The sequence below is a fragment of the Pezoporus occidentalis genome, unplaced genomic scaffold, assembly GCF_034315485.1.
Source record: "Pezoporus occidentalis ecotype Australia unplaced genomic scaffold, CSIRO_AGI_Poc_V1 ctg8, whole genome shotgun sequence".
In the NCBI taxonomy this organism is placed as follows: domain Eukaryota; kingdom Metazoa; phylum Chordata; class Aves; order Psittaciformes; family Psittacidae; genus Pezoporus; species Pezoporus occidentalis.
The window spans coordinates 11,949,175-11,961,550 of record NW_026916158.1 but is presented as its reverse complement, the minus strand read 5'-3'; the positions used below and the strand labels follow the sequence as shown (position 1 = coordinate 11,961,550).

General features: G+C 37.7%; 1 protein-coding gene and 1 long non-coding RNA gene across 10 annotated transcripts in view; one reads left to right on the top strand and one right to left on the bottom strand.

The window, feature by feature from the left end:
- The window catches only part of LOC134155602 (uncharacterized), a 39,299-nt gene that overhangs the window by 927 nt on the left and 25,996 nt on the right, over window positions 1–12,376 (top strand). The window contains exon 1 of one of the 2 annotated variants that reach the window (XR_009961636.1): window positions 11,476–11,617. The exons of the other annotated variant lie outside the window; for it this stretch is intronic. This is a non-coding gene — a long non-coding RNA (uncharacterized LOC134155602). Of the gene's footprint in view, window positions 1–11,475; window positions 11,618–12,376 lie in introns of those variants that run through there. 2 annotated transcript variants of the gene reach the window in all.
- The window catches only part of PIK3CA (phosphatidylinositol-4,5-bisphosphate 3-kinase catalytic subunit alpha), a 41,399-nt gene continuing 36,569 nt past the window's right edge, over window positions 7,547–12,376 (bottom strand). For 6 of the 8 annotated variants that reach the window (XM_062602944.1, XM_062602945.1, XM_062602946.1 and 3 more), the window contains 4 exons: window positions 11,394–11,564; window positions 10,772–10,889; window positions 10,454–10,605; window positions 7,547–9,296 (listed from right to left, as the gene is read on the bottom strand). In XM_062602944.1, the coding sequence (XP_062458928.1) occupies window positions 9,026–9,296; window positions 10,454–10,605; window positions 10,772–10,889; window positions 11,394–11,564 (712 nt within the window). In that variant the 3' untranslated portion in view covers window positions 7,547–9,025. The remainder of the gene's footprint in view (window positions 9,297–10,453; window positions 10,606–10,771; window positions 10,890–11,393; window positions 11,565–12,376) is intronic. The other 2 variants (XR_009961633.1, XM_062602948.1) reach the window with 2 other exon arrangements.

The window sequence follows — 12,376 nt, the reverse complement described above, 5'->3', positions numbered from 1 at the left end:
ACTTATGCTGTTTATAAAATCCTACCTCTAGCCTTTGTCCTTCCTGCACATTGGAAACATGTCTCTAGGGAGATGTGAAAGAACTTTTTCCTGTGGTTATACATAAGTTTTGATGGCAAACAGCATGAATATGAGTAAAGGTGTCCTTTTGAAGGCACTTAATTTCTGAGGGCTCAAGCAGTGTGAGTGTGGTGTATCCATTATCTTGTGAGCTGAATTACAGACAAGATCCTGGCATCCCAGTTCATTTTGTTCTCTGCTATTTATTCCAGCCATAGAAGCTGAGGTTTTTCCAGGACACCTTGTGCTAAAGTTGTCATAAATTGGCTATAGCCACCCCAGTGGGTGGATGCCTACGTATTTCTCCCTCTGCTCACCATAATGCTTTTGGTGTAAATATTCTGAAAAACCCCACTTTCCCCAGTTCCCAGCGGAGGGCAGTAATGAGAATTTAAAATCTGTAATTTGCCGAAGCAAAGGGGAAAAAAAACCCTGAAAACCCCACAAAACCAAAACACTAAAACCCCAACTTTTCTTTGAATTCAGTCCTGCTCAGTGAGACAGACTTTGGCTAAGCACAGTTCAATACCTTTTGATTGATTTCTTCTCCACACAAAGCAGCACAGCCCAACAGCACCTATGTCCCAATGAAAACCTAAGATGCCCATGTCATATTCACCTTATTTTTTAAATAAGTACCACGAATGATGCTCATTTCAATTAGCAGGGATTCATCCTTTCTGAAATAAGGATGGAGTAAGTCCTTTCTTCAATGAAAGTAGTAATGTCAGCTCACAATAATAATCTTTGCTGAAGAATATTAGCGTTTAAAAGGACATGTGTGTGTGGGGGGGTTATCTGAGCTATCTTGTCTAGCATCAGTTTTCTTGCTCTTTTGCTACGTAGGTTCAGATTTTGATTCAAGTTTTTCCAGTGCAGGTTGGAAACCAGATTGATTTCTGAGCATAAAGTCAGGAGGGCTCATTGAGATTCTGATGCTAAAGCAAACTGCCCATATTGCAAGTCCTTCTTGTTTCACTGCATAATTTTGCAAGTTTTCCACAATCCTTTTATGCTTTAGGGGCAAGACTCAGAACTACCCCAAATGGTAATGGCACTAAAGTCTAAAATTTGCATCTGAACAAAAATCCCCTTCTCCTGAACCATCCCATGTATTCAAAACAAGGTACTAACCGCTCATAACCATTTCAGAGTTACTAGGAAATTTAAAACTCACCTTTTGCTGTAATAGAAGGTTAATCTGACAGTTCAGGTTACTGAACTAGCTACTTCAAAAATCACCAGCCATTCTTTGATATGCTCTCTCCAGTCCAGAGCTCAGCTTGAGCTTCAAAATAAATGTAAGGATAATTATGTCCACCTTTTATTATGGAGTTTGATCCAGTGCAGATGGAGAACCTATTAGAACATAGCTGTTTTCAAAGCTAGGCAGCAGCGATTGGAAAGAGCTGACCAGCATACAAAGGCCAAAGGTTACTGGGGACAAAGATGTGTAGAAGTGACCTGATTAAAAGCACTAACACTTTCCTTGTCCCTCCAAAAAAGCGGAATTCTCAGCTAGAGAGCTCAAATCCCTCCCATGGTAACAATTTGTTCGCAACTGAAGTCCAAAGCAGACCAACATGTCCACAGAGGCAATTCCACTGCAACTCCATGCTCTTACATGCACCAGTGACTTAATTTCCCAGACTGGTTTTTGCTCTTTCAAAATTAGCACTGCATCCAAAAATACAGCCTAGTTTGTTGGTGGTGGGTTTTTTGTTTTTTTTTTTTTTTGTATTTATTCTGGTGGTTTTTTTGGTATAGTTTCAGTAATGAAAGCATGAGGAATGTTTTTCAAAACCAGACTTATGTAGCACAGACTTCCTTCCAGCTGGAACACTTCAATAACATCTGCTCTCTTATGATAACTTTGACAACCCACATCTAAGTTACTCATTTTGAAGATCAACAAGTACAAAAACCAAATGCCACATGTATTTAGGACAGCCCATCTGTAAGTAACGCAAATTCCATGTTACCCCCCAGATTAACTGATGTACAGAATTTCTATGTCCTTTCTTCTAGCCTTTTTTGAAAGCAGAGCTGCAACACCAAATAACACCTTCAAGACTTGAGATTCCCTGAATTCTCACTTCAGAATTCACAAGTGTATCAACCACATTATTTTAATTTAGTTAGTGTATATACATTAACACTCGAAAGTGTGATAAAAAACGAAGTAGGTTTTTTTAATAAACAGCATGTGATACAGACCAAGAAGATAAATAAAAAGCAGACTTTTTACAGTTTTCCATGAACATGAACTACAGTAATTATCATAGGCCAAACTTTTGTTACTTGAGTAGCACAGCAGAAGGGGGAGAAAAAGGATTGTGGGTTTTTGTTTTTTTGTAAGTACTGCAAGACTATTCTCAGTATGACAGCACATGCATCTTGCTGCATCTTAAATACTTTTTTTTGGCCCACCAAAAATGTCTTGCTTTCTAACTACTTTACCACAGGACCTTTATCACAGAATGACAAAAACATGGCAACACACACCCCCCCTCCCCACCCCCCAGTAGTGGTTATTTCAAAGATAGTTGACTCATTTTAAAAGGTATTTAAAGCACTGGTGGGTGTTTGTACTCTGCTTTTGATACAGACATGTAACTGCTACCAGCTTCCACAAAGTTACATATAAGCATCAAGAGATTACACCCTCCTGGGCTCTATTCATCGAGAATGCCAACAGGATCCTGGACTGCCTTAGGAAGCGTATCGCCAGGCAGGTAGGTTAGCCTTCACCCTGCCCCTCCGCTAAGTGCTGGTGTGGCCACCTGGGTTGCTGGGTCCAGTGCTGGGCTCTCCAGCATGAGCTAGACATGGATGTAAAGGAACAGCAAAAGGCTGTGAAGACACGAGGTGAGGCTGACAGAGCTGGGACTGTTTAGCCTGAGCTTAGGAAAAGCTCAAAGGGTACCTTGTCAATATATATACTTGATGGAAAGCAGCAAAAAGACAGGCAGGACTTTTCTCAGTGCTGTCCACTGAAAGGACATTGGGCAATGAAATAGAAGAAATTTTATATAAACATTAAGGAAAGCCTCTTTCTTGGACAGACTCTAAACCCAACTGGACAATGTCCTGGGCAACCTGCTCTTGGTGACCCGCTTCAAACTGGGTGGCTGGACTAGACAATCTCCAAAAGTCTCTGCCAACCTCAACAATTCTGTGTGATTCTAGAAATCCTTGCAGTTCAAATTTTCAAGCCTGAGAGCCCAGACCTCAGCCTGCAGCTGTATACATTTTAAATCCTTATCAAAATCCACTTTTCTATTGGAGAAAGTATGTGGATATTCAGTTAGAACTTGCAGAGGTGCAAGGGGGCAACGGGAAGGGATGATACTCCTAAATCATGAGTTGCAGATTTATCTTTACAAGAGAAGATGAAGAATTTGGACCACAGTGCCTGCAAGATAAGAGGAGGATTCATCTCCATCTTTTCCTTTTCTTTCTCCTGCCCCAAACGAAACCTTAAGACAACTTTGGACAGCCTAGGGCAGTGGATAATTCAGGGAACAGAACACTATTACTGAAGCCTGGAAATAGTTGAAAAGTAGTTAAACCAAAGAAACAAAGCCGAATGAGGTTGCAGCCATGAATATCCTTGTTTTGGCTCTCAAGGATTAAATTACAACAGATAAGATTGTTAGGAGAAACAGCTTCTGCCCAAATTAGGCTTTCTTCAGCAATACAATTAAATCAGGTTTAACTGTGATTAATTTTATTACTAGAACAGATTCCTAACAAAATTTATGCAGTTACACTCAACTAAATGGTTCCTAAACCAATTTAATAGCTACTGAGGATCTGGCACCAGAATTTCAGAAAGAATCAAGATAGAATAGTGTATTTTTGGCCTTCCTTATGCTAAAGGAATATTGCATCACATACAGAAGTGACAGTAAGGACACTTAAACTTACGACACATTTATAAAAACCAATATGGACTAGCTTCAAAGTACAGGCAGACCATTGCTTCAGTTGATCTTATCTTACAAATACTTTATGTTGGTCTTAAAGGGATATGCTATGGGCATATCCCTTTTTAGGGAAGAAGGGTGTTGGAGAGGGAAGGGAAGAGACGGGGATGGAGGGATCCACCTCTGTTTTTCAGTCAGGAGTGCTAATACAGCAAGACCTTATCTTTTCAAGAGTCTATCCCATGAAGTTCAGAAGTCAAGAATACTGTACTGCCAGTTAAGAACAACTATTTTTCCTGAGTGTGGGTTCTACAAGTCTTTATACTATGAAAGAGCAGGAAGAGGAAACATTTAAGCTAGCAAACAATAAAAATCCTGAAAGTCTCAGGAACAAAATAACTATAGACATCATCACAGTAGTTATGAACTGGAGAGCTGAAAAGGCTAGTTAATAAAGACTATTTCAAAATAAAATTGTCAAGTGTTTAACTGGGGTGCTAGCAAACATTCCTCTCATTACAAGAACACTTCACACTGCATCATATGAATAAATAATCTGGAACTTTAATATACATATAGTCTAATTCTGATTTCATATGCTATTGGGAATCCAGAGTGATTCTGATGAAATCAGTGTTATATGAGCATAAAGTGAAATCAGAATTTCCTCAAAGACCAGAGCACCTATAGATTTGGCTAGTGTATACTGATAGAGAACTTTCAGTTTCCAGTTGGCTTCCCTTCATTAACACAGATGTAAAAAACCAAACCAACCCAAAACAAAAAAACAACCCAAAACACCCACAAGCAACAGCAGGGGTGGTGAGCTACACATCATTCTGGACAGACAGAGCCCTACTGAAACTGAGACAACTTTCAGCATAAAAAAAAGATACAAATTCGTTATATGTATGCAATATGTAATGCAAAATTAAATAGGGATTCATCAATTCACAACATCCACAGTGTGTAGTATTTAAAAAGAAAAAGCAAAACAAATACAAAAAAAAAAAACCCACCAAAACCAAGTGTGGCTCTTCTTCCATTCAAGTAAAACTAAAATGAGGAAAAAAAATAATAAAAAAAAAAACCTTAGAAGCAGCAAGTTACAATTCTTTCTGTAATACCACACCATTTTCACTAACTTGAAGCATTTTCAAGATGTCAAAGACATCAACAAAACAGTAATTTCAAGTGGCTTTTCTGATACTTGTTTTTTGAATGGGTCCAGCCCAGGTCTGCAACCTGTACAGACATGCAAAAAAGGAGGAATTCACAATTGTTCTGAAGTACAGATGTTGGAACATGCCAGTTATAAAAATGACAAAGCAAAGAAAATACCTTCAAACTGTCAACAGCCATGGGCTACTGACCACCTGAAGAGAATTTAATATTTTACATAAAAAAGCCAGCTGGAAAAAACCAAAAACATCCTTCCAAACCCACTAACAGCAGGGTCATCACATACAAAGTTCTCTACAAGCTTGGTAATCTCTTACCCTTAATATGCAGGCTTATATCTTCTCCACAAGATGCCAAACCACTAACAATTTTGGTTTTATTTAAATGCTTTTAATAAAAAAAGAAATATACTGCAAATCCATTTTGCTTATTAAAAAACTACTAATGCACCCTTTTGGAACAGAAAAGTGTGCATGTATAAATCAGTACAGGTGCTTCTTCTGCTACTTTCAGGACAGCAAAGAACATATTTTTAAGAAAAAATAATTATCAGCAGCCTGTTCTGTCATTAAATCAAATGTAGTTTCACAGTTGAAAAAGTTACTGGTTTTAAATTTGTTATTTCCCTAAATCACCATTTCTAATGCTTTGTAATAAAACACATGCCCAGTCTTGGGCTCCTTGCTGTTGTAGTCCTACTACAAAGTTCTGCAGAAGTAAGGTGTTCAGATTCAATTCAAGCTCAAAATTAAGCTACTTAGTGTTTTGTGCAACTGATTCCCAGAACAAAGGGAACATTTTTGAATCTCCATGAAGTGCGAATAGTTAAAAAATAAGATCAAAATTCCAAGCCATCTCTGTAAAAAAACTAAAGCTCAGTCAAAGGTGTTTTTACAGTCTATAAGCAGATCTTATCTCTGATACTCAGAAAAGATGCCATCCTCTTACTTACATCAACGTAAGTAAACAGTACCTCCACTAACTTAAGTTACATCAGCACAAGACTGGCACAACAGGATAAGGTAATTAGGGTTAAACACTTTGAAGCTAAAAGGATTTATTAATTTGTTTTGAAACACTGGCAGAACATTTTTCAAATGCCCTTTCTGATTATGGTAAGAACTGCTTAAAGCCCATGGGTTTCTACTTTTTTTTTTTTTTTTCCTTTAAAGTCTATATAATGACGGTATGATTTGGGATAATTAAAATCTTTCTTTTACTACTTGATGTTCAAAACTTATACAGCGTGTGCATGGCATTTAGTTGCAGTGCGTTTTGGAAACAGAGCCTAATTCCTTATACCTTTCTGCTCATGCAAAAAGAACACTGTGCTTGAACTGAAAGACATCTATAGTTAATATTTACAGAAATAAATGGCTAGGAAGGAACAAAGTACAAAAGAAGTTGGGCTCATCCAATAAATTCATTCAGGCTGGAAAAAGCTGACCATCTCTTAGATAAATGAGGTAAAGCATTGTTTCAATACCAGATAAATAAGGATAATATAGCACCTAATGTGGCATTTGTGCAACAGTTTCACTCAGTTAAATTAAGAGTTATAGCTAACAGGGTTTCAGATTGTGAGCTAAATTTAAATTGAATCCAAGCCATATTTTAAGAGAGCTGAACCTTCAGAGTGTGTTGACTGCTAAGCAATACATACAAGGGTAATTTTGCTCTAGAAAGTAAGACCAAGGTCAGCAGGCATTAAAATATTCATATGAACAAAAAGGATGATGTAACAGTCAATAAAAAGAGTACTGGACTACTCCAAAATATTCAGGAGAACTAAGGAAATGCAACTTCACATTCCCTGTACTATTCTTGGAACTTCTGTAGTTTTCACAAAAACAGGTTTCCCCCCCCAGCATCAAGTATCCGTGTGTGCAGTAATCGACTGCAGGATCTTGACTTTGAAAGTGTCTTGAAAGACCAAAGTCTTCGCTTTACAATCCCCGAAGTCTTTCATAATGTAACTGATTGCACATTTTTAATATATTACAATTTTCTAAATCAAGCCAACCACTCATTCCCTCATCAGTACAGCCTGCACAGTTTATTTATATACTTATATTCTAATCTAACACCAACTGTCAGCATATTTTATATCACATGGGGTATTGCACTTTCTGAGTGGTGCCCTGGTGCATGTTTGCCAGTGAACTAGCTGAACCCCCGAAAACCCCAGACCTTTGCAATTCACTCCAAGTGCTGCAATTCTAGCCAGTTAAAATATTAGGGTGAACATCACCCTCAGAACTGTGGGTTTCACTAATTAAAAAACCTGTTTAATAGAAACACTCCTACCTGAAGCTGTGCATAAGGGCAATCTGAAATCCTCAGTACTTCTGAACAGTTTCAAAAAGCGGTGCCAATTTAACTGATTGCACACATTGTATTGTGTTAGAGGACAACAACTACATTTACAAATATATATTACACACACACACAAAACAGACAAAGCTATAAAATGTTTGGTAACTCCACATGCTTTGAGCTAGCCAACGCATCTGCTGTATGTTGAACTGCTTATTACTGATCATATTGAAAAACCTAAATTTCTCTTTCTGATGTATCTGTTACTGATGTTATCTGGATTAAACAACCACTTCCAAAGGAAGAAGAAAGAGGAGAAATGGTGGACCCAAAGACTGAGGGCTTAAATGTACGTTCCTTGAATAGCCAGCATATCACTTCAGTAATGTGAAGAGTGATGCCCAAAAATTTTTGAAGAGACTTAGGCCAAGTTCACCTCTGGCATTAGTGGGTGTATGTCCCACTACTTTAATGGTACTTGTGTCCTCTTTCACCAGGGTTGAATTTGGTCCTAGGAGTATATCTGGTCACCTTCAGTGACATTAATGGAAACGGGAGCCTTGGACAGATAGAACTGGGCTGCAAAATTAAAAGAGTGAATATTGGACAAATCATGTAAATAAAGAATATATATTAATAATAGTTCCTGTTATATAAATAGCCTTTATAAAAAAATAATCTTTCAATAATTTTAATAACTCACCTTTCTTTAGGTTCTGGAAAACATGTATGAAAAAAATCTATTCAGTTCAAGTTAGATTAAACCAAACCTAAGATGAACAATACAACTCTCTGTTGCACTAAACCCAATTTGACCATTCAATTTCCAGGTTAGTCAGTTTTGGGGGATGACAGGGAGTTTCTTTGTGAAGGTATGAATTGCACCTCTAGAAATACTGAGCAGAAGAAACACCATACCAAGTGGGCCTACTTCCTACTGCTTTCAGAAACTGTGCATGTGACAGACCCAGAAATCAAAGGGTCATCCAAACCCCATAACTGTTAATGCCTCTGAGCACATTTAAAAGGCACTGTCCTCTCACTATTGTTTTTAGATCTTTGAGCTTAAGACTCCTTTCATTCAACCTATGCTGATTTTAAATATTTGCTATCACTTGAATTCTCTTTCCACTCGTCAATCCAGCATAGGCTCTACCAGTTGTACCAGATCTAAGGTAATATGTGATGGACTCTATGTTCATGCTAGAACTATTTTCTTTCTCCTTCTAATTTATCCTATCAAGTGAAAAAAGGAAACGTTCTTCCAAGTTTACCTTTTTGGGCTTAAGGCATAACATGAAGTCACACATCATACTAAAGCTTAATTTTTGAAGTGTACAATTTTAGTGCTATCTGAAACCCTGTTTTACATTATTTTTCAACAGTTGTCTGAGCAGTTCATCTCTTTTCTTGCCATAAATTCAGATGTTCTTCACGGTTTGTGCAATTCCTATGCAACCAGTCTTTGCTGCTAATGGGTATTAACAGTGCAGTACCCACAAAGTGGGCTATCAGTTCTTGTTTTCTTTGCTTTCATTTCAGTTCAAAGCATGTTGTTTTATTGTGTGAAAGATCCAGTCCATTTTTGTTGTCCAGCCACCATGGTGAGCATCATTCATTTGCTTCATGAAGTACTCCAGAGCTTCCTGCTCAGTTTTGTCCAATGCAAGGGTCTTTCGAATGTATGCAATATCATCAAAGGACTGCAGTTCTGGCATTCCTGAGCCAAGCATCATGGAGAAAAGATTTATGAAGAGATTGGCATGCTGCCGAATTGCTAGATAAGCCTTGTAACACATCTCCTGGAACCTGGAAGAGATAGAGGAAAAAAAGTCAGTGTATTTCCCTGTTAGATGTATATTACTTTTTCACTTCCAAAACAGTTTTCAGGTAACTGGACACTAAAGAAGTAGACAGTCCAATAAGAACACTATAATGTTGCTGAGAAAATATACTCATCTTCCTACTTAGGTTTATCTTAATTTCAGTAAGAATTAGTAGTGGTCAGACTAACACAATAGCCAGACTGAAGACAGGCTTTCTAGCCTTAAAACTCATTTGCAATTCATGCAAGCATTTAACACAAGTTTATGGGTGTTCACACAGCCATTTCACTCATTGCTACTGGTATTTCAGATTTCAAAGCACATTTCCTGATAACCAGGAAAGCATTTTTTGCAGCTGTGTATCAGAGATGCACTTCTCCTGTAGTTTTAAAAGGGCAGTAGCTGTTGCTCCTTAGATACTGCAGAGAAGGCACTGAAGACAGGGGAATTTGCTGTATCACAACATTGGGTGAGAAATGCACATTTATGCTGAAACCACTAATTTAAGTCAGGTTAAGGAAAAAGCAAAAAATCTTCACTGCAGCATTGAGACGGACACTATAACTTAAAATCTGTCTCTGTCCAATAATGAAATTAAGATTAAAATTGAAACCTCTCAAAGACTAGGTCTCTGGAAAGACACATATTAAGAATGACTTTATTATTTTAAAGTTATCTTTTCTTAGCAGGTTCTGCAGAATGTCGTAAACTACACAGGCTAGCTGAAGAGCTGATATCACAGCAGCTATAGGAGAGAGAACCATTGCTGAGTAACCAGCAAGCCTCTGATGCACATTACACCTGATATTTAAGAATACGTGTTTTGCAGTTACGCAATGCTAAGAGGATTTTAAGTGTTATCAAAAGAATTTCAGATATTAAAAAATTTATCTTTATTCACATATGTGCTGATCCTGCAAAACTAAAGTGAGGTTTCATGAACCCAAGCCCATATACGAGCTATCACCTACTGAGTGATTAAATGGACTGATCTTCAGCTACAGGAATAGAACATTCTCGCTGCAAGCCAATTAAAATACTACTTTTCAGTTAAAAGGTCTAATAATTAAAGGTAAAATGTACTAAAGTAGGTAATTTAGGTACAAAATACTCTGGAAGTTAAATGCTGCAAAGGCTCACCTTTCAAACTCCCTTGTTTTAGTGCATTCTTGGGCTCCTTTACTAATCACTATTAAGAAGTCCTGTGTTAAGACAAATGGCACACGCTCCCTTTTATAACCAAATTTTTTCTTCTTGTGATCCAGGAAGTGCCCAAAGTCAATGTGAAACAGCTTGGAAAAACAGAAAGGTATTTTAAGATTAGTAATTCTTTGTATAAAGTATGTCAGAGTAAAATTGATCATTTACTTCTTGATCAGATGGATTTTTTTTTTTAAACCACCTCATATCAAGGTGACATATGACATTATGCTATATTTTTAGAAAAATATATCTTACTTGTCCATCATCTTTCACCATGATGTTACTATTGTGGCGATCACCAATGCCCAGTATAAAGGTAGCAACACAGTAGCCAGCACAAGAACGTGTAAACAAGTCAATAGCTGCATCATACCTATTGAAAACAGGAGACACTTTCATACAGGTGTTCTAAAGACACAAAAGTGTAGATTTCCCCCTCCCCTCCCTCCATTAAGGACAAGCCAACTTCTACTATCCTCTATCAATGAAGCAGAGCTTCTGGACCTTATCACAGTAAGGCAGAAATTCAGCATACTCTGAGAACAGTAGTACTCTGTTAGATCATGGAACAGTAAATTAGCTATTGACTCTTTTGAAGTCCAGCAGTTTTCATTTTGATGAGCTAGTGTTAAAATAGAGACTTAAGCTGTATCTTCATAGCTCTGCTTCCAACTTAAGCTTTATCGTTGAGAGAAGTAACACAACTGAACCCATTAAAAGAGCTACAACCAGGAATCCTAGGGAAACAAGGCGAGGGGAAGAAAATAAACCAACCAAAACCAGATGGACATAATTCCACACTTGATCAGCTTTAGTTCTTTTGAAGTTTCCATCAAAGAGCATATGAACAAGAAAAACAAGCAACAGGAAATCTCACATTTCTCCTTTGTTCTTGTCCTTGAGCCACTGATGCAATGTATGGCTGTTGAACTGCAATGCTCCTTTCAAGCCTCCTTTACACTGAATCTGCATGATGGTATGAGAGCTCCTGACTACCTCAATGAGTCCCACACAGTCACCAATAGACAAACAACCATAAGGCAACATCCTGAAAGATGAAGGTTTTTTTTTAAAGTTAAGTTTTAAGTCAGCAAGCAACAGGTACGTTTGATAACCCTTATCAAGTGTCACCTGTCACTTACTTTAGGATATGAAAACCTGTTTTAATGTTTTATAGCTGTATTAACACTAGTCTTGTGGAAAAAATGTACCAGATATTAGTACAGTAACATGCCAACCTCTGTGTCCACCAATGTCATTCTTCAGTTTTATATCAGGACAAAAGGTTGAGGCAAAAGTTTAGTAAGGTGTTCCTGGACGCCTTAGGGAATACACTGGAAAAACCCTTTAAAAGGCATTCAGCATAATTTAATAAGATCAATTCAATGATATTCAAAGTGAATTATTAGAGATAGAATCTATGCATTCAGAAAATATTTGTTAAGATTCCATTGGTTACTGTAAGCAAGTAGCAGGTAATACTTTGTACAAAAAACCAGCACAGGACCTTCAAAATGAGTTTCTTAATAGTATCTGACCATATTACAAATTCTAAACTGGACTCTACAGTCAACAAGACTGATGTTACCCACAAGTTAGTGAACTGTAAATGGATATTTATTAATAGACTCTTCAAAGAAAATCATAAAATCAACTTTTTGCAATCCACAGGACTACAAAGTGAAACTCAAAAGATGATATTAATTCAAACACTGCTGAACATGAGGGGAGATGAAGGGTGGCTGAAGGGCAGCGGTGAGGGGAGATCATGAAGGGAGAGGAAGGGCAACCATCAGGGAAGATCATGAAGGGAAAGGAGGGGCAGCCATCAGGGAAGATCATGAGGGGAGAGGAGCAGCA